General features: G+C 40.8%; 1 protein-coding gene across 1 annotated transcript in view; it reads right to left on the minus strand.

The window, feature by feature from the left end:
* Window positions 1-1,024: 1,024 nt before the first annotated feature.
* LOC143750151 (sodium/glucose cotransporter 1-like) overlaps window positions 1,025-22,726 on the minus strand; it is a 63,485-nt gene continuing 41,783 nt past the window's right edge. The window contains exons 8-15 of the mRNA XM_077243031.1: window positions 22,450-22,661; window positions 14,772-14,907; window positions 12,500-12,607; window positions 9,533-9,683; window positions 9,260-9,428; window positions 8,834-9,049; window positions 1,660-1,765; window positions 1,025-1,361 (exon numbers count right to left, since the gene is read on the minus strand). Of these exons, the coding sequence (XP_077099146.1) occupies window positions 1,147-1,361; window positions 1,660-1,765; window positions 8,834-9,049; window positions 9,260-9,428; window positions 9,533-9,683; window positions 12,500-12,607; window positions 14,772-14,907; window positions 22,450-22,661 (1,313 nt within the window). The 3' untranslated portion in view covers window positions 1,025-1,146. The remainder of the gene's footprint in view (window positions 1,362-1,659; window positions 1,766-8,833; window positions 9,050-9,259; window positions 9,429-9,532; window positions 9,684-12,499; window positions 12,608-14,771; window positions 14,908-22,449; window positions 22,662-22,726) is intronic.

Consider the following 22,726-nt stretch of genomic DNA (forward strand, 5'->3'; position numbering starts at 1 on the left):
ACATTTACTGGTGTCAGTTGATATTGGATATTACATTGTTCCTTCTCATGAAACAATTAAACATGACAAAAAAGGGATTGGGAAATATTTAAAACATTACCCTATTTCTAGGTCTCTAATAAACATTACAGTGAGCATGTGAAATGCTTTGTAAATAGTTACATGTTCTTGCTTCTATTGAACTCAAAATTTTATTCCTTATTTGTAATAAATTTTTTTACTAAATTAGAAAAAAGATTATGAAAACTCAAGTATCCTTAGACTTTTGAAACCCACTGTAGATTTGATATATTTTGAAGAACTCAGTCCAAAATTGATGTGCTCTCCATCTTATGAAGACGTGACGATGGGTCTCCAGTGATGACGGCCCATCAGGTGTTTGAAGAGTTCATCTGTCAACGACTGATGCAAGGCTACCAGATCATTGTACAGCCAAACAGGAAGCCTAAGCCTTCCATAGCCCCACCACTCAGCAGCAGCCCCCTTTATTCCAGAGTGACATCCAAGACTTGGAAGTAAACGCCCACTGCTATAATTGGGTAGCTGTTTTGCTTATTAAAATAATTTTCAAAATATCTGCTACACATGTGGAATTGTTTTGAATTCGTCAGATCTTTGCCATTAAGCGCGAGTCTGATCCCGAATCAGAAAACCTACACCTCAACACAATAAAAAATATATTCATGATTTGTTATAACAACTTTTTTTCTTTTGTCAAATCAACTTAGATGACTAATGTGTTTCGGATAACATAATATTTTGAGTTTCTGTTGATTAAACCAATCTCCATTTTATTAAATAAAATATTTCATTTTAATTTCAATAAACTCAATTTTAAGGCAACCAGGTTACTGAATTTTTTAAGTTAAGTTAGTTTAGGTGTTAAAAAAATTTATATAAATTAAAAATGACAAAAAATTATTGTATTGTTGTTCCTGCCATCAAACAAAGTACAGTAAGCAGCTATAAGGAAGAAATGGATTTTTGTTGAGGATATTATAAAAAGTATTGAATGTTTCAAGAGGAATTTTGATCTTACAATCTGATTAATCACATTTAGCTTGATGTTACTGATAAGGTAACATTTCTGTCCACAGAATACAGGTCTAATATCCTTAACAGAGTTAGATGATACAGATGTGATCTTTAACCAAAGTAACCATGCAAAAAGACGCAGACGGTGAGGAGGATAATAGCGTTAGCGTTGACCACGTTTCTCCACAGAGGTTTTTCAGTGGTGTCGGTGAGCTTCAACTTTATCTCCGCCTCCTGTTCTTTAGTCAGTTTAGGGGCACTGCCTTGATCAAAGCCGCAGAACCAGTTGTAGGCCTTCTTACAACAGCTGGGTTCCTCACGCACCTCTGCAGGGTCAAGAGATGAACGGAAACGGTGGTTATTGGTTATTAAAAGCTAATGTTACATGTGCAATGTGATTTACACAAATAAGAAATGTCTGGATCAACATCCTTTGTTTTCCTAGAACAAACTAAAATCTATTCAATTAAAATGGCCATAACTAGTCTCAGCATCAGACGGTCCACCCACAGACGCCCACATACTGTTCACTAAACCATGTGATGCACGTTGCACACAAAAACAGTGAGTGTTACCTGTGCTACCTATCAATGATTATAAATTTGGTGGCTTGTGCAGACGTACCTTCTGTTTCCATAAAGTTGGAATCCTGTTCATCAGTCCAGTCATCTACCTCCAGATCTATCCTCTCCTCAGTGTTGTTCCTCAAGCTCCAGCAGAGCCTGTACAGCTGCACAAAAACAAGGGGCCACAGAATGAGGGGCCGTGACAGAGAAGGAGCTTTTTTTATAGAAACAAAATAGTTATACACTTGCTTCATAGATTTCCATCTATCTATCTATCTATCTATCTATCTATCTATCTATCTATCTATCTATCTATCTATCTATCTATCTATCTATCTATCTATCTATCTATCTATCTATCTATCTATCTATCTATCTATCTATCTATCTATCATGCTTAGCATAAGTGAATACACCCATGCTAAAGTTGACTAAAAAGAATGAGGAAAAAGCCAGCCTTTAAAGGAGAACTCCGGGCAATTTTTAAGTTAATCTTGATCGTTAGACCTTTGTGAGAACTGACTATAGAAAAAAAAAACGAACCGGATTGGTGCTTGCTACGCGGAGCTGCGACCGCGAATGCCCAGAGCTCCCACCCAGCTAAAACGGCAGCTATGGGGGCATCGACATAAAGAGCGTTTTTGAACCTCTTAACAGACACAAAATGCAATTAAAATGTCTGTCCAACATGAACAGGGACCCTACATGTGAACAATATGCGTTTAGCAACTTAGCCATTGTTTCAACTCACCTAAATAGTCTTTTAGACGGCAAGCTGTAGTCTCGCGCTGCAGTCCCTTGCTGTAGCCGGAAAAGGTAAACAATGTCCAGGTGGGAGGAGCGTTGATCATGTGCGACGAGTTATGATCAGAGTTGGTTACAAGTGAAGAAGAAATGGTTCGTGTTTGTGCCTTTCCGAATTGTGACAACAGAATGCGAAAATATAAGAGCTTAAATTTTCATCGTCTTCCTTTCCATGACCTCGAGATTCTGCAGTTTGTGGCTAGTTGTATTTCAACTTGATGTGCAAACTCCCGTAGAAGTACTACGCGGTAAAGATTACCGCATTTGCAGTGAACACTTTGACAAGGATGACTACACACACTCAACACAGCGGGGCCGTTTGAAGAAAAATGCCATTCCATGTACGAAGACTCGTCGCACATGATCAACGCTCCTCCCACCTGGACATTGTTTACCTTTTCCGGCTACAGCACGGGACTGCAGCGCGAGACTACAGCTTGCCGTCTAAAAGACTATTTAGGTGAGTTGAAACAATGGCTAAGTTGCTAAACGCATCTTGTTCACATGTAGGGTCCCTGTTCATGTTGGACAGACATTTTAATTGCATTTTGTGTCTGTTAAGAGGCTCAAAAACGCTCTTTATGTCGATGCCCCCATAGCTGCCGTTTTAGCTGGGTGGGAGCTCTGGGCATTCGCGGTCGCAGCTCCGCGTAGCAAGCACCAATCCGGTTCGTTTTTTTTTCTATAGTCAGTACTCACAAAGGTCTAACGATCAAGATTAACTTAAAAATTGCCCGGAGTTCTCCTTTAAGGACACAAATTTTCTTTGTCAATGAATAATGTATCGTAAATAAAGAAATTTTCTTCCTTAAAATCAAGGGGGCAATACAATACAATACAATACAATACAATACAATACAATACAATACAATTTTATTTGTATAGCACATTTAAAACAACTGACGGTAACCAAAGTGCTTAACAAGGCCAAGAGACATAAAAAACAAGTACAAAGTAAAGACACAGACATCAAGATATATTAAAAGCTATTGAAAAGAAATGAGTTTTCAAAGAAGATTTAAAAATTGACAGAGTTTGGGCAGATCTCATCTGAGCCGGTAAGCTATTCCATAACCTAGGTCCGAAGGCTGCAAAGGCACGATCACCCCTATTTTTTAGTCTGGTTCGAGGCACAGATAGTAGGCTAAGTTAGAGTCCCCCGATCTGAGTGATCTTGACTGTGTGATTGGGCGAAGTAATTCAGATAGGTACTGTGGAGACTGGTTGTGTAATGACTTAAAAACAAATAAGAGAAGTTTAAAATCAATTCTGAATTTAACCGGTAGCCAGTGAAGCGAGATCAGCACTGGTGTAATGTGTTCAAATTTACGCTTCCCTTTGAGAAGGCGTGCAACTTGCTTTTTCGACCAATTGTAAGCGAGTGATGCATTTCTGAGGGGCACCAATATATAAAGAATTACAATAGTCCAATCTGGATGTTACGAATGCATGTATGGCAATCTCAAAGTGCTTAGCAGACAAGAAAGACTTAACCCCCTGGAGTCGGCTATCACGCCGGCGCGATAGTCTTGCTTTTTTTCTTATCAGTGCAAAAGAAACTCAAATAACTCCGTCGCTTTTTGTCATACAGGCAAGTGTTATACATCATTAAAAACTGTTAAATGTCTTCTTTTTTTGTGTACACTAATAATAAAAACAAAAGTTGTGTTTTTCGTAAAATAAAGAAAAAAACATGATGCACGTTCTGTCTTGTCTGTCTGTCTGTCTTGAAGTTCTGTCTTAAGAAATTCGTATGAAAGAAACGACATGTACAGTTTTCCAGCCCGAGCTCATTAACTTTAATTTGACAACACACCCACGCGCGCGAGCTGTTCTCATTCAAATGATCCACGTCAAGGAACGCAGAGCTGTTAACGCCCTCATCAGCTCTAAACAAAGAATCAGCGACTCCAGTATTTCTCTGCTTTTCATCAGTTTGGAAGACTGTTTGTGCTGTGGATTTACCTTGGATTTACCTCAGAAGACGTTTTGATTATGAGAACAATTTTTAAGGTAAGAGACATAATAGTAAGTGTTTTATTGTTGCATAAACTTTACATTGTAGCTACTAAACTGGTGCCAGCCTAAAATGTTATGAAATGAGATACAAGTATGCTAGTATGAGTGTTTATTCTAATATGGGGAGTATTTTAATGTTTAGACCTGTGTTTACTGTTAAATACGGTGTTTGTGGATATCTGCTCAAACGTAGATGTATAATGTAACAATAATGTTTCATAGTTTGGAGCGGCTCGATCGCTGCACGCGCTGAGTTTGGGTCTGAAAAGCAAAAAACACCACACATTAGGCTTCACGCCAAACTCATCTCATTTAATAACAAATAGAAATATTTGAAGTAACATGTGATGAACAATATATGTTTGTCTAGTGTAGTGTTACTGAAGTGTTCATTTTTAACGATTTATAGGCTGCCTGCTATCTAGGCTATTGTTATTATTTTATGCAGCCCTACACATGCCTATATACAAGGCACAAGGAACTAGGTGTTCGTATATATATTTACAAAATACATATACATATACAGGTCCTTCTCAAAAAATTAGCATATTGGGATAAAGTTCATTATTTTCCATAATGTAATGATAAAAATTAAACTTTCATATATTTTAGATTCATTGCACACCAAATGAAATCTTTCAGGTCTTTTATTGTTTTGATACTGATGATTTTGGCATACAGCTCATGAAACCCCAAATTCCTATCTCAAAAAATTAGCATATTTCATCCGACCAATAAAAGAAGTGTTTTTAATACAAAAAAAGTCAACCTTCAAAGAATTATGTTCAGTTATGCACTCAATACTTGATCGGGAATCCTTTTGCAGAAATGACTGCTTCAATGCGGCGTGGCATGGAGGCAATCAGCCTGTGGCACTGCTGAGGTGTTATGGAGGCCCAGGATGCTTCGATAGCGGCCTTAAGCTCATCCAGAGTGTTGGGTCTTGCTTCTCTCAACTTTCTCTTCACAATATCCCACAGATTCTCTATGGGGTTCAGGTCAGGAGAGTTGGCAGGCCAATTGAGCACAGTAATACCATGGTCAGTAAACCATTTACCAGTGGTTTTGACACTGTGAGCAGGTGCCAGGTCGTGCTGAAAAATGAAATCTTCATCTCCATAAAGCTTTTCAGCAGATGGAAGCATGAAGTGCTCCAAAATCTCCTGATAGCTAGCTGCATTGACCCTGCCCTTGATAAAACACAGTGGACCAACACCAGCAGCTGGCATGGCACCCCAGACCATCACTGACTGTGGGTAGTTGACACTGGACTTCAGGCATTTTGGCATTTCCTTCTCCCCAGTCTTCCTCCAGACTCTGGCACCTTGATTTCCGAATGACATCCAAAATTTGCTTTCATCCGAAAAAAGTACTTTGGACCACTGAGCAACAGTCCAGTGCTGCTTCTCTGTAGCCCAGGTCAGGCGCTTCTGCCGCTGTTTCTGGTTGAAAAAGCTTCTTGACCTGGGGAATGCGGCACCTGTAGCCCATTTCCTGCACACGCCTGTGCACGGTGGCTCTGGATGTTTCTACTCCAGACTCAGTCCACTGCTTCCGCAGGTCCCCCAAGGTCTGGAATCGGTCCTTCTCCACAATCTTCCTCAGGGTCCGGTCACCTCTTCTCGTTGTGCAGCGTTTTTTTGCCACACTTTTTCCTTCCCACAGACTTCCCACTGAGGTGCCTTGATACAGCACTCTGGGAACAGCCTATTTGTTCAGAAATTTCTTTCTGTGTCTTACCCTTTTGCTTGAGGGTGTCAATGATGTCCTTCTGGACAGCAGTCAGGTCGGCTGTCTTACCCATGATTGCGGTTTTGAGTAATGAAACAGGCTGGGAGTTTTTAAAAGCCTCAGGAATCTTTTGCAGGTGTTTAGAGTTAATTAGTTGATTCAGATGATTAGGTTAATAGCTCGTTTAGAGACCCTTTTCATGATATGCAAATTTTTTGAGATAGGTATTTCGGGTTTTCATGAGCTGTAAGCAAAAATCATCAGTATTAAAACAGTAAAAGACCTGAAATATTTCAGTTGGTGTGCAATGAATCTAAATTATATGAAAGTTTAATTTTTATCATTACATTATGGAAAATAATGAACTTTATCACAATATGCTAATTTTTTGAGAAGGACCTTGTATACACTGCCGTTCAAAAGTTTGGGGTCGGTAAGATTTTTTATGTTTTTAAAAGAAGTCACTTATGCTCACCAAGGCTTTATTTATTTGATTAAAAATACAAAACAAACCCAGTAATATTGTGAAATATTATTTCAATGTAAAACAGCTGTTTTCTATGTGAATTTATAGTAAAAAGCGTAATTTATTCCTGTGATCAAAGCTGAATTTCAGCATCATTACTCCAGTCTTCAGTGTCACATGATCCTTCAGAAATCAGTATAATATGATGATGTGATGCTCAAGAAACATTTATGATTATTATCAATGTTGAAAACAGTTGTGTACCTTTTTTTTTTAGAATTCTTTGAAGAATAGAAAGTTCAAAAGAACAGCATTTATCTGAACATGTTTATAAATAACTGAAAAAAGCACCAATGTCAGAGCTTGTCAGAACACCTCAAGGACCCAGAAAACACCTCAGACCCCAGAGGGTTAACCTTGGCTAAAAGACGGAGGTGAAAGAAACAGGACTTAACCATAGCACTTATCTGCTTATTAAATTTAAGGTTGTTATCAAACCAGACCCCCAAATTTCGAACACAGGTGGTGCTAAATGGTAACAACGTTTGTAGATCAAAATCATGAGTAGACGGTCATTGGGCCCAAACAAGATAATTTCAGTTTTGCTCTCATTGAGACTCAAGAAGTTACTAGAAAGCCAGAGTTTCAATTCATCCAGACAGTCCAATATTGGCTTTAAAGCAAGCTTGTCATCACGCCTTAAAAGGCAAGTACATTTGAGTGTCATCGGCATACAGATGGAAAGAAACCCCATGTCTAGATAAAATATAACCCAAGGGGAGCATGTATAGATTAAACAGTTCCGGGCCAAAATTGGAGTCCTTAAAGGTTGGATTTTCCCTAATTTTTTAAATTAAGGCATTAAGATCAATTTCCAAAGATCTATCTAATCTATCAATTGTATTTGTTGATCAACTCAATGCAACCTTTCTTAATAAAAGTAATAACTTATATATATACAAAAAAAAAAAAAAAAACGTTTCACCTGAACTTTTTGAACTGTAGTATATAATGTTATACGTATAATATGTGTATTTCAAGTGAAATAAGAATATTAAATATTTGTAAAAAATAAATAAAAAAAATATTCGCTTTTGTACCATTTTCGCAAATAAGGTGTACATTTTCAAAACTCTGAACAATTCAAACTGATCACACTTGTAACGCAGCTGGTCATTCTCTCAAAACCTGATCCCATGTTTTCATTACAGTTATACACATTTCATTCCACATAATCATTGTTTCAAACACAAGATTATTGTAATATGTAATGAGAACATTTGGTTTAATCACCGAAACACAACAGTATGATCTTCTTTCAATGAAGTACTTTTAACAGTCAGTTCATTCAACAGCAAATAATGCAACAAACATGTTTCGAATCACCCTTGTTGCTAAAATAATTACAGTAATACAGGCTACAGTTGCCACATTAGAAAATACACTTACATTACTAAACTTATGTAATTGAATCCAAAATGTTTGTAATAGTATCTAGTGTGTTATCAGAAGGTGTGATGAAGTTATGAAACTGCCATGAGGTTTCGTGCTAGAACAGATTTTGCTGGCAATACAGTAAATGTTCTCACTGTATACCATATGACTGAATCTATACTGTAGTTGACCTTTACAGATAAAGGGTGGGTGAGTTACACTAATGTGACAGTCTCTACCATGGTAATCTGTTATCAATGTAATTATCTATAAATCAATGTAAAAAAGAATTCATTACATTTGGTTATACATCTCGGAAATTGCAAACAAGTTCTTTAGAAACTTTCTATAGAATCAATATCTACATAAATCAAATGATTAATTGATTAACCATTAAGTTCAGTTGGATTAAATAATAGATAAATTTATTAAACTGAACAAGAAGAGATACAAATCAAAAGTTTGATAGTAAGAGCAGTTTTATGAAAGACAGTTACTGTGAATGAAACATTTATGTAGCTGAAACACCTATTTTGTGTTGTGAAAAAGATACAAAAACACAATTGAAAACATGCCAAAATGTTTGAAAAAAGTGCCCTTTTGATGATCTGTTGTGATATTAGCACTAACAATTTTGAAAAAGTACACCTTACTTGTGAAAATAGTACTAAAGTGAATAAAAAAACTGTTAATGGAAAAAATGGTGGTACAGAAGCATGATTAAGAACACTGTATAATACTGAAGAGTTGTAGTAGTTTTGTTACAACAAGAGCTTACATGTTTGTCGTCAATGGGTTTGGTCATGAGGGAGATGCCCAGTATCAATATACAGGACAGGCCGAAGAGGATCAGAGCAAAATAGAGGTAGTGCACACCACAGATGATCGTGGGACAGTTACTGGGGCTCACACAGCTGCCAGTGCCATAGGCAAACTCAGTTATCATACGCGCCAGACCCACCAAAAGACCAATACACAACCCATAGAAAGCACCCTGTGAGGAAATATCAACACCAGGTGTCAATAGATAAAAAATGTACAGCAAGACTTTCTTGAAAAAATCTTGAGCGGTTTTGAGAGAAAAAATATTATCAATATAATTAATATCAAGCTGAATTTAACAAGCAAAATGGATATAAACCAAAATAAATAAACGAATACTAAGCAAAATAAATAAACTGTAAAATGTGAAGGACTGACTCACTGCTTCATTTACTCTTTTGCAAAATATGGCGAGGGTGAAGACAGCGGCGATGGGCGGTGCCAGATAACTGGTGATGGACTGCATGTAGTCGAAGAGCTGGCCGCTCTGAGCTGACTGAACTATGGGGATCCATGCGATACTCACAGCAATCAGAATTAGCATGAACAACCTGTATGCATGAACACAGGCATCTCAAGAGCCCTTTCACATCATTTTCTGCTCACAAGGACAGAAATCAATATGCAACACATACAAACAGACACAAAAACGCACCTCCCAGCAATCATAAGCTCCTTCTCTTTGGCTTTGGGACGGATCTTGGTGTAGATGTCCATGGTGAAGAGTGTGCTAGCACTGTTAAAGATGGAAGTGAGTGAACTCATCAGAGAGGCCAGCATGACAGACAACATCAAGCCTCTGAGACCTTCAGAAACACACACAGCAGTTTAGACCCATAACACCAGACAGATCTATCAAAGCATATAAAGAGACAGAACATCTAGGTTACTAATGTAACGTTACATCAAACTGACGTCATGGGGTCTCGCCTGGGAGCCCAATCACCTCCAAGTGGTAACAGATCAAGCCAATGAACATCGGCCAGTGAGATTTGCATGATGAGTCACATCCACCCGGACGTCCGGGTATAAATAAGACCAGCATTACTCACTTCATTCATGTTTTGCTGAGGAGCCGAGACAGGATCCCGGCCATTCAGCGGTGGCATTCTCCTTCGGGGAATGGGGTTTACATTAGTAACCTAGATGTTCCCATTCAGTCAGTCACGTTCGGCATTACATCCCTATGGAAAGTGCCACAGCCACTGAACTGTGTTACGAGTGTTGGAGATGCAGATGATGGCTCCTTTTGGCAACTGCTCTGACTATTTCGTAACCTAACCAGCGCCCCATGTAAGCCCGAGAAAGTAGTCTTACCATATAGGATGGAAGGGGCAGGATCTTATTCTGGGGACGGTCGAAGCTGCTGGTCCTACCCCAGGGAAGAGTGCTTTGGAACTCAATTCCCAACGTTTCCCAACCATGACCGTAACGTTTGGGAAGCGTGCCCTGTCCCAACAGAGGGGAAAGCTACGGAGACCACACCCTGTCCAAAGGGAGGTAACGTGTGGAGGTACACATATGGACTGAACCGTGGGGCAGTGATGCATATGGAAGATCTCTGCGGAAGGTCCTAGCTAGCCAGGGAGGAGCTTCTAACTGGTGTAGAGACAGGGCAGAGCAGAACCGCCCAGGAAAAGACAAGACACCGAGCCAGTCTTCCCGCACATTACCTGCTTGTACCCAACACGGATGAGAACGGCTACACTTGGAGATTATAGAATCTCGCAAATGTGTTAGATGTCGCCCAGCCAGCAGCTCTGCAGATGTCTACCAGAGAGGAAAGCAAGCAAGCAAGCAAGCAAGCAACTTTATTTATATAGCACATTTTTTAAACAACAGACATTGCCCCAAAGTGCTTTACAGAATAATAACATGGAAGTCATACAACAAAACAGACATACTTTATTCAAAAGCTAAAGAAAATAAATACGTTTTTAAATAAGACTTAAAAGTTGTAATCGATGGAGCTGACCTCACATGGAATGGGAGACTATTCCAAAGTTTGGGACCTACCACGGAAAAAGCACGATCTCCTTTTGATTTTAAATTACAACGAGGTACCTTTAAAAGTCGTTGATCGGAGGACCTGAGAACTCTAAAAGGAGAGTAAGGAACTATAAGATCACTGATGTACTGGGGGGCAAGGCCTGACAATGCCTTGTAAACAAACAAGAGAATTTTAAAATCAATCCTAAATTTGACCGGTAGCCAATGTAGGGATTGCAGTACCGGAGTAATATGTTCTCTCTTTCGCACCCCCATTAAAAGCCTTGCCGCTGCATTCTGCACTAACTGTAGGCGGACAAGAAGAGTCTGGGGGAGACCGATATATAAAGAATTGCAGTAGTCAAGCTTAGATGTAATAAAAGAATGAACTACAATTTCTAAATCCTCACTAGATAAAAAATGCTTTACTTTAGCAAAAAGAGCAACGCCTAGGAGGAAGCAACACTCCAAGTGGATTGAGCTCTCACCCCAAGGGGGCACTGGTACGCCAAGACGATGGCATGCACTATCCAGTGGGCCAACCTGTTTGGAGACAGCCTTTCCCTTCTGCTGGCCTCCAAAGCAGACAAAGAGCTGCTCTGAGCTTCTAAAGCTCTGTGTGCGGTCCATATAAACATGCAACACGTGAACTGGACACAGCAGCATGAGGGCTGGGTCTCCTACTACCTGGTCCCGAAAGGGAGTGATGTGAACTTATCCGGGCCGGGGTCTCAGGAAAGCGTGAGACAAGGCCAGCCCGAACTCTAGGCATGATTCGCTTACCGAAAAGGCCTGCAGGTCCCCCACCCTCCTGAAGGAAGCGAGTGCTGTCTTCAAAGACAGGATTTTAAGCTCAACTGAATCATGGCACATGGCATGCTAGAGGAGTGTGAGGTTCGTGGGGGCGGACCCGACAAAGATGCTCTCATTGTAACCCTCAGATCTCCCAGAGTGCTAACCAGACCCACGGCTCTACTGCAAGAAGTGGCAGGGGGCTGGTTAGCAGCAGAGGGGACTCGTGCCTCCGTATTGAAGAAGGGGAGTCGCAAATGCATTGCCAACATGGACATACTCTCACAGTGAGCGTACTCGGCAGTCAGATGAAGTCAGGAACGAATGCATCCAGAAACACACGGACGGAAACACATCTTGAAAAAGACGCTGACCACCCGTGCTGTCTCTTTTAGGGAACTGCTCTTTTAGCCGAAACGCCCAGGGGCAAAGCTGCACTGTGTGCACAGTAAGCTGGATGCAAACACCGCTGGAATCCCCCGTCCCACGATGAGCTGCAAGCAAAATTCAAATTGCTGTTTACAGAGTGTTCCCCTGATAGCAATTAAAATTGCTGTTATTTGCTCTTTAGAAATTTACTCTCTTTTCAGTAGAGGGGAATTGGAAGAACGACGAATCTCGGCTCCAAAGCAAAATATAAATTAAGTGAGTAATGCCGGTCCTATTTATACCTGTATGTCCAGGTGGGTGTGACTCAGCATGCAAATCTCACTGGCCAATGTTGGCTCGTTCTAATACCACTTGGAGGTGATTGGGCTCCCAGGCGAGACCCCATGACATCAGTCCGATGTAACCTTGAACGTGACCGGCTGAATGGGAACTAGAAATATCTGGATATTACCGTTTGGCATCAGGTCCACCACTAGTTTCGGATAAGCAATATTACTACAGCCCACACTGGTTCCACAGTACAAGTCACACTCTTTTGGATCCACACATGCAATCTCATCTAACACAAACAAGAGAATATACAATATACACAAACAGTAGTTTCACATTGCATACAAAAACGTTATATTTTTAATTATAAATGTAATTTTAAATTGGCTTTTATTGTCAATTTTCATTGTTATTTTTGTTTAAGCTTTAGACATTATGTTATGTTTGTCAGATATGCAGAACTGGTTTTTAATTATTATTTCATGTCTGCTTTTCAAAAGAATTAAAACAAAATTAGAATTATTTATAAGAAGGATAGAAACATACAATGCATTATTCTTTTTTTTCAGATCATTTTTCTACTATTTAAACTAAGTCGCAAACCTTTATGAGAGATGTCGTTACGGAGCTCATGGACAACATGTGCTAATTCAGTGGCCAATTTTATTATAGCCTACAATTATCCCATTATATAAACGTCTCCATGTTTTCGGTGCTGATGCAGACATGTTGATGTAACATGTAAGGGTGGCGCTGCCAATAAAACACATAAAAGCTGTCACAAAGAACCGGCAAAAGTAATGATTATGAATATGTAAAATAAAGCAATGATACATTTTAATTAGGCTATTTATTAATAAACAAGTGTCTTCTGTGTCGATGCTGACTCGCGATCTTCACAGTAGTGAAAGCGCCGGAGAAAAATGCACATTTCATACGGATTACATAGTTTTCTTTCGTTTTGAATTGTTCCGTTTAAGACATTTCAAGCGTTCTGTAGATAATATATATATTTCTCAGGTCTGTAAGGCAAGTAGACTATGCTGAGTTTCGGTTCATTTATGAGACAAGCTGCAGTTCAGGCGCTGCCGCCTCCGTGTGGTGATATTATTGTCTGCTATATTTACTTATTATTTATTAAATTCAGGTAATTTGTTGATGAAACATTTTGTGTCACGTCACGCATGTGTATTTCCCTCATATTAAATATAAAATGCATGTGTTATATTTTTCTAATGTCTAGACTGCTTTATTAATGGAGTATGATATATAAACAGAAGTTTTAATATATTCAATGTATTTTTGTGGTATTTTATTGTATAATGTTAACTTCAGATAATAGGCTAGGCTACTAATAGTAATGTAAAGCTATGCTATAGCCTATTGGATCTGGACGGGAAGGATAACTCTGGGAGTTGAAATTCTGCTTTCCCACACCGCGACACAGGTTCGTGGATCGATTTCGGTTTTAAATCGGGTATGTTACAGCGTATTTAACAGGATTCTTTTTTTTTTTTATTATTATTTAGGAACAAACGAGGGTCTCTGTTTAAGAAACGCCGGCTCGCAGCGGCAGGTTCCAGACTACCGCAGCGAATCTCCAAGTTTAGCCTAACCGAACGTCCAGTAACTGCCACAAGTTGATCTTCTAGTAATAAAGAATTCATCGTGGAAAAACACGCTGTATTTTTCGTATTTTTATTGCATTTTTAATTTATAAAAAAGTTAATAATACATTTTAATATAAATATTAGTTTAGCCTATAACGTTAGTCGATCATTAATTCTCCCGACGATCGACTAAGAAAATGTAATCGAATGTCCATCCCTAGTAGCCTAAGTTACTGCTATTTCACCCTTTTTTAATTTCGTTGAGGTTATGTTTATCGTTAGCAAGTTTGGATCGCTAACGTTACATCTTGAATGACTATCAACTGTTCAATGAATAAACGAGTGTCACGTCTCGCTTGTTTACTTCCAACCGGAAGACGCGCCCAGCCGCCCACTTTTGACGCAAGGCCTCATTGGACGTAGGAAACTTGTGGATAGCTGTCGTTCAGACCACACAACTTTGCGATGCTGTTTGTGTATGTTCACTGTAACCATGGTTTCGGGAAACACAGACTCATTTAACGATGTTAATAATGACAGAACTTGCAACCATACCTAGTTAGCTAACAATGCTTTTTGGAAATGCACCCCTCTCTAATTATTTGCTAGAATAAGATGCTAGTAAATTGCTTGTTCTGTGAGAAATACATGGTCCAGACTTTATTCTAATGGGCAAAAGTCTAGTTCGGTGAGACTAACAAAACCTAGTTGGCCATATATTAACATTAAAGTTGCCATATAATATCACTTAGTCAGGATTCTGTCAACATATTTGCTAACATGTACAAAATAGTTAATCCGTTGATCACCCATCTCAGCCAGGATGCTGCCAATCGTTCTCACCTGTGTACAGCACTCTGCTGATCATGCCAGGGAAAACCATGAGGAACATGGGCAGAAGTTTGAGATAACCACACAGGATGCAGCCAGCTTTCACGTGGGACAGGTTCTTGGCAGACAGACAGCGCTGCACTATCACCTAAAACAAGATGGAGTGTTTGTGTGAATAACCCAGAGGAACATTTTAGTGCTCAGAATCCAGTGTTTCTCCATACATTTTGTAGCGGCCCACCACAATATGAGCATTGGCCGCTACAAATATATTTCAATGCTTAACATTCATTAACTAGAAAGTGGCGGCCCGAAAATATATATCAACTTATGATAATAATATAAAAGGTCTTTAATGTCGTGTTTTGTGCCATTGCTCTCAAACTAATTAAAATCGAAAGCTCGATAAGGCTTTGTATCCTTTTTAAAAGACTGTCTGTTTACGCTGCGCAAAGAGAAGTGTGCGAAGTCACGCGATCAGCACATGATCAGCTCAGCGTCTCAGTCCACAGTGAATGAATGCAGAGAACTCCATCTGTGCATGTGCTGAGTTTAGCATGCATTATTTTCACATTTGCAAAGTGTTTCACTAAATAACAGCATTCACTAAATTTGTAAAGAGACGCTTTTGTAAACTTGTAAACAAAATTAAAGCTCGACTGCAGTTCCGGCTAAATAAAAAGCTCACTCTTGCTGAGTCTTGCATGTATAGAAATTAGGATAAAATTAATTTGGAAAGTTTTGTTTATTTTTCAGTGCATTTGTTTTACAATATAGGGCAATTACTGTCATAGGAATATTATTATTTTTTATTATTTATTAGTATTATGTAGTGTAATGTAGACTGAGTTACTATATCACTAAAAGAGGTTTGAGTCCCTTTTAAAGTTAAGGCACAGACTTTTTCTTTGTTCGTTTTGCACACTGAATATGGGTTGGAGCTCTTAATTTTAAACTCTCAAAGATTATTTTTTAATTTTTAAAAAAAAAAAATCTCACCAGATTTTTGAATTTAACATAAAAATGCACACAATTTTCTTACGAGGGACCCTAGAGTGACCGAGGTCTACCCACCACAGTTTCACAAAATCCTGTAACACTGGAATAATTTAGTCCAGTTATTGAATGTTTAAACAACTGTTTAAAAAGTTTACAAGGGCTTGCTGATTAAAAAAATCAGTTTGTTGTTCATTGAATCACTACTGTTCAAAGGTCAAAATATTTTTTATTGTTTTTGAAATAAGTCTCTTATGCTCATCATTTATTTTATCAAAAATGCAGTAAAAACAGTAATGTTATGAAATATTAATAGAGTTTACAATAACTGTTTTCCATTTGATTATATTTTTAAAATGCAATTTATTCCTGTGATCAAAGCTGAATGTTCAGCATCATTTCTCCAGTCTTCAGTCACATGATCCTTCAGAAATCATTCTAATATGATGAATTTAATCCTTAAGAAACTCTTCTAATTATTTACAATGTTGAAAACAGTTGACGCGTTTAATATTTTTGTGGAAATTCTTTTTTTTTTTTTTTACATTCTTTGATTAATAGAATAGAATAGAATATTTAAAACAAAAATATCATATATTTGAAATAGAAATCTTTTGCAACAATGTAAGTCTTTACTGTCACTTTTGATCATTTTAATGTGTCTTTGCTGAAAGAAAGTATTAATTTCTTTAAAAAAAAAAAAAAAAAAACACTGATCTGCAACTAGATGGAACTGGATAATATTCTGATTGTTCCAATACAATCTGTCTTCTGACCTGAATCATAATCACAATGCTGCCTGAATCATAATCATAATGCTGCCTGAATCATAATCATATACACTGTTCGTTCATTGGCCAGAGGAGAACTGGCTCCCCGCCTGAGCCTGGTTTCTCCCATTTTATATATATATATATATATATATATATATATATATATATATATATATATATATATATATATATATATATATATATATATATATATATATAAATAAACAACTTTTTTACAGCAAAAATTAAACATCACTGAACTTACTTAACTGTACTGTGACGCTATTTTCTTCTGGACACAAACTTTGTTGCATTATTTTCCTGTTATCTATGTAAAGCTGCTTTGAAACAATCTGTATTGTAAAAAAATGCTATATAAATAAATGTGACTTGACCCAAACTTTTTTCATTCTTTTTTTTTTTTACATTTCTGTTGATTTTTTTCTGCTTGTCATTTTGTTCAAAATTGCATTTATACATATATTTCATATAATACCTAGGACATTTAAAGTATCATAATTTCCCGCCTAAACATATCAGGCACTCCAGAATCAACACTAGAGAAACAAAAACAGACGCAAATAAAACAATTGTTGAGATGCAGGTAATGTATGTCATGAACTGTAATAAACTTTTTAAAGCTATATTTTTCTCTATAGTGTCAGACTAAAAACAAAGAATATTGACTACTGTTTGTAAAAACATAAACATCTGCCGATTGTCACACTACTGCAAGGATGAAGACACAGAGAATGGCGTTAACAGGTTTTATTTTAGACACGGTATGCAACTCCTGAATACGGAATGAGCTTCGAGATCCACACAGGGGAACACAGGGAGAAGACTTGAACTTGATACTGGCCGTCTCGTAGATACTGGAAATAGCTGACCACTGGAGTCCTGATAGAGATCCGAGAATTCCACTGAAGAACACAGAGAGGCGGTTTGGAGAATCCCGGGGAACCACGGCACACAGAGGCTGCTTGGAATACACACACACTGAGAGGTTAGTGTTGAAGGACAATACTTGCGTAGATATACTGAGTATACTGGAACCAGACCGAAGAGTTACGAACCGGAGAGTCACTGGCGTCAAAAGACGAGACCTGACAGTGAGCTGTAGACTGACTGGGGTTTATATGCAGAGCTGGCGTGGTGAGCGAAGTGATGAAGGTGCAGGTGAGGTAAATCAGAATTCCGGTGATTGCGATCGGGACCAGGTGTGTTGGGTTGAAGCTGGCTGGGGTGTGTCGTTGGGTGAATCCGTGACAGTACTCCCCCCCTCCCCCCCTCCACGGCCAGTTCCTGAGGGCCGTAGACCCCGACGACGAGGGCGACCTCGTGGACGGGGGGCTGGACGATCCGGGTGGTCACGGTGGAAGTCCTGGAGGAGCATGGGGTCCAAGATGTCGTCCCGATGGACCCAACAGTGTTCCTCGGGTCCAAACCCCTCCCAGTCCACGAGGTACTGCAGCTGGCCCCCCGTCGTCGGGAATCCAGGATGGTGCGGACCTGGTATACGGCTTCGTCTGTGGGGTCCACTGGAGGAGGAGGGGGCACTTCGCCAGCTTCAGCTTCCGTGGAAGGGGAAGAGAGAGGTGCAGTGTAAGGTTTTAACAAGGAAACATGGAAGGTGGGTGAAATCCGGTGGGTGCAAATGGACCTATGAACCTTGGACTCAGTTTACGGGAGGGCAGTCGGAGGCGGATATCCCTGGTGGAGAGCCACACCAGCTGGCCAGGAGTGTAGTGGGGTGTGGGTCTTCGACGTACATCGGCCTGTTGTTGGAACCTCCGTACTGCCCCTTGTAGATGGACATGGGCTGAGACCCATACCCTCTCACTCTCGGTGAACCAGTGTTGGACCGCTGGAACGTCCGATGGTTCGGCTGTCCATGGGAACAGAGGTGGTTGGTATCCCAGAACGCACTGGAACGGCGTCAAGCCTGTAGATATTTGGCGTAGAGAGTTCTGGGAATACTCTGCCCATGGAAGGTACTGGTCCCAGCGGTCCTGTGTGTCATGGCAATAGGTTCTCAGGTATCTCCCGATGTCCTGGATCTTACGCTCCGCTTGGCCGTTGGATTGAGGGTGGTACCCCGAACGTCAAGCTGACCGATACTCCTAGAAGCTTGAAGAACAATTTCCAGACTCTTGATATGAACTGTGGTCCCTGATCCGATACTATAGCCTCTGGGATTCCGAAGTGGCGGAAAATCTCGGTGAATAATATCTCTGCTGTCTTGAAGGCTGTGGGAAGTCCAGAGAGGGATATCAATTTACATGACTTGGAAAATCTGTCAACGACCACTAGAATGCAGGTCTTGGAGTTGGATGATGGTAGATCGGTAACAAAATCCACAGCGAGATGGGACCAGGGTCTGTTCGGAATTAGTAGAGGCATTAGCTTCCCTTCTGGGAGACGTTGAGGTACCTTGGCCATAGCGCAAGAGGTGCACCCCTGCACGTATCGGGAGGTATCCTGGGCCATGCCGGGCCACCAGTAGCGCTGTTGGAGAAGTGAGAGGGTTTGTTGGCTGCCTGGGTGTCCAGAGCCCGGAGAAGAGTGTACAGAGTCCATGAGGTGAAGGCGGAAGTTGGTAGGTACAAAATCTTCCCCTCAGGACCCCCCCGGCGGAGCAGGTTCGGCAAGGGTGGCGTCGGCAAGGAGTTCGTCGATGTTCCACTGGATGGGACTGACAAACATGGCTGGAGGGAGTATGGGTTCGTTGATTACAGTGGAGGTAATTCTTAATTTTAATGGCCAAGAGTTCTCGATTACCGACATCATAATTCTGCTCCGCCGGGGACATCTTGAGTGAAAAGAAGGCGCATGGATGGAGTCGTGGAGGGGTCCCCTGCCGCTGTGAAAGAACAGCTTCAACTCCGTTGGTGGACGCGTCCACTTCCACTATGAACGGGAGATCAGGATTGGGATGACACAGCGTAGGAGCAGAACAGAAGGCTTTCTTCAAACCCTCAAAGGCCTCGGAAGCTTCAGCAGACCAGGTTAACTGTGTGGTACCCTTCTTCACCATGGATGTTACTGGAGCGCAGATCTTACTGTAATCACGGATGAACCGGCGATAAAAATTGGCAAAGCCAAGAAAACGTTGCAGCTCCTTCAGGGTCTGGGGTTTAGGCCAGTTGATCACCGCGTTTACCTTATTTAGATCCATAGAAACGCCGTCTGGCTGAATCACGTACCCCAGGAAGTGCATGGATTCTTGATGTTACTCGCATTTTTCTAACTTCAGGTACTGTTGGTACTCACAGAGGCGTTTAAGGACTTGCTTCACCTGTAGTACATGTTCATCGAGGTTGGAGGAGTAGATTAGGATGTCATCAATGTAGATGACCACAAACCGATGGATCATATCTCGGAATATCTCGTTCATGAAGCCCTGGAAGACTGCTGGACTATTCGACAGCCCGAACGGCATGACCCGATATTCATAGTGCCCAGCAGGAGTGATAAAGGCAGTCTTCCACTCATCGCCTTCAGAAACACGAACCAGGTTGTAAGCACTTCTCAAATCGAGTTTGGTGAACACCCGAGTGAACGTAGCTGTTCAAGAGCCGAAGGTACCAAGGGCAATGGATATCTGTACTTGACGGTAGAAGCATTAAGGATGCGGTAATCAATGCATGGGTGAAGTCCTCCGTCCTTTTTACCGAAGAAGAAGCTTGAGGCGGTAGGGGACGTAGAAGGTTGAATGTATCCTTGGCGTAAGGCTTCTTCCACACACTCCTCAATGGCCTTCTGCTCCGGGATGGACAACGGGTAGATCTTCCCATGCGGTAAGAGTGGCCCCAGGCAGCAGGTCAATAGCACAGTCCCATGGCCGGTGAGGTGGTAGAGTGGTGGCGAGTTGTTTACTAAACACGTCCTGGAATGCCCGGTATTCCGGAGGGATCTGTTGAGAAGACTCTGTGACTGAACTTTCGACAGAGGATTGAACCCAGGACTGCAGAGACAGCGGATATGGCGGCTGAGGATTGTTTCTTGACAGGACGAAGACAATGCATTTTACAGTGATCACTCCAACGACGTACTTCTCCAGAAGTCCAGCAGATGTCAGGCGAGTGTTGATTAAGCCACGGGCTTCCCAAGGCGATATCTGCTGTGGAGCTCTCCAGTACCAGTAAAGAGCAACTTTCTTGGTGTAGACAACCGATGGAAAGGTGTAATTCGGGACTGCAGTGCTGAATACTTCTTTTACAAAGGGGTTTTCCAAGGATGGAGTGTATACTCAGTGGTTGATTTAATCGTCGACGGGGGGTTTGCAAACGGTTGAGTAGTGAAGCTGAAATGAAGTTCCCCACCGCGCCGGAGTCAATCAGTGCTTTCGCTGGAATAGAGTGTTTCAGATATGTTATTAAGACCGGAGTTTGTTTTAGGTTTAACACTGGAAATAGTAGATCTACAGTACTCACCGCCGAACGGCTGGGACGGACGGGACATTCGACACGATAATGTCCAGAAGCACCACAGTAGAGACATAGGTTATTAGTTCGACGTCGGTTACGTTCAGATACAGTTAAACGTCCTGTATCAACTTCCATGGGCTCAGGTCCTGGAGGGCTTATGGACGAGGAGATGTGAGGACGTGTAGGGGAATTAAACAAACATGCAGTGCGATGTTGGGCTATGAGGATCAAGCGTTGGATGAGTTTTTCAATCCCGATGGTGTCATCATAGATGGCCAATTGTAGCCCGACATCTGGGTTGAGTCCTTGACGATAAACGGTCATAAAAGCGATAACGTTCCCTCCGCTACTTGCCGCGATCGTCCGAAACTTCAAAGCGTAATCTGAAACAGAGGAGGTGCCTTGTCGTAGGCGATACAGCTGATCATGAACGGAGATGGCACTAGAAGTTTGAGCGAATACAGTGTGAAAATGTTCAAAGAATCCATTTAAAGACTGTAATGCAGGTGCATTGGATTCCCAGAGAGCTTGAGCCCAGTTTAATGCACGACCCGAGAAATTATAAAAGCAATTTTGGCTCTTTCAGAAATAAACTGAACAGCGTTTACCTCCATGTAGAGTTTGCATTGAAGAAGAAATCCATTGCACTCCTCCTCGCCTGAATATGAAGCTGGTTTGGCCATGGGACTTACTGAGGCAGGTCGGTAGTTCTGAAGAGCTTGACGGAATTCAGTGAGGGTATCTTGAAGTGATTGTTGCGGAGCGACAGCTGCATTAGCAGTGGCATCCATCAGCAGCTGGGGTGTGGCGGCAGCGTGTGCGGCGGGCCGTGACACCGATATGATCCGTGACACCGATATGACTGATAAAACCTTCTGGTAAAATGTTTCACTAAAAAATAAACTCCCCTTAGAGGAAGAACATCCCCATCACCACCATCCCCATATATTTGACATGAGTGAATATGTTAATGTCTCCATGCATCTTTTAAAGCTAAAATATTGATTTTTTTTACTAATGTCACCTAAATCACCCAATTACCAGACTAGGGCAACCAAACATTGGAGTCTGAAACATTTATGTTTTAAGTTTTGGCGGTTGAACTAGCTTAACTGTGGTAAGTCTATATCTGCTTGTTTGTTTCTCTTATCTTATTTAGTGGGGACTAATCAGGGGTCAAACTAAAAGCATGTCTGTTTAAGCTTGGACTCGCTCTGACTAAAACAAGAAGCACACTGTTCATCCTGAGAAACTCAAGTGCAGTTTGTCAAAAATTGGACACAGAAGACATTTGTCAGTTGTATGAATGATGTGTGAATGTCTTAACACGTAGGACATACAGTATATACCTCTTATTTTCTCAAACAATGCTTCTTATGTCCTAATAAAACTTTTCTACGCACAGAATAAAACAATACAAGAAGGTAGCCACAGTCTAGAAAGGTTTACTGCACAAAAATTAGTCAGCAACCTTGATAAATGGATCAGTACCTGGTCAGTACAAAAGTACCAGGTAGCCTGGATAGTAAGACCAAAGACCATTCCAGGCCAGGGCAGATTGCCAGTAATGGGGTCTCTGAAAATGTGAAATGAGTCCGCACGAGGGGTGTAGCACGCTTCACTGATGTTTGCACCCAGCACTGACGGGATTGCATTCATGTATCGGTCTTTGAAGTTCTCATAGCCTCCGACCTCATTGAACGCTGGAAGAAAACGGAACATGTTGAACCAAGTAGTTGTTTAGCCGACTTTTTTAATCCAAAACGTT

The sequence above is a fragment of the Siphateles boraxobius genome, unplaced genomic scaffold, assembly GCF_051911475.1.
Source record: "Siphateles boraxobius isolate OS27281-9 unplaced genomic scaffold, OSU_SipBor_1 25, whole genome shotgun sequence".
NCBI lineage: Eukaryota > Metazoa > Chordata > Actinopteri > Cypriniformes > Leuciscidae > Siphateles > Siphateles boraxobius.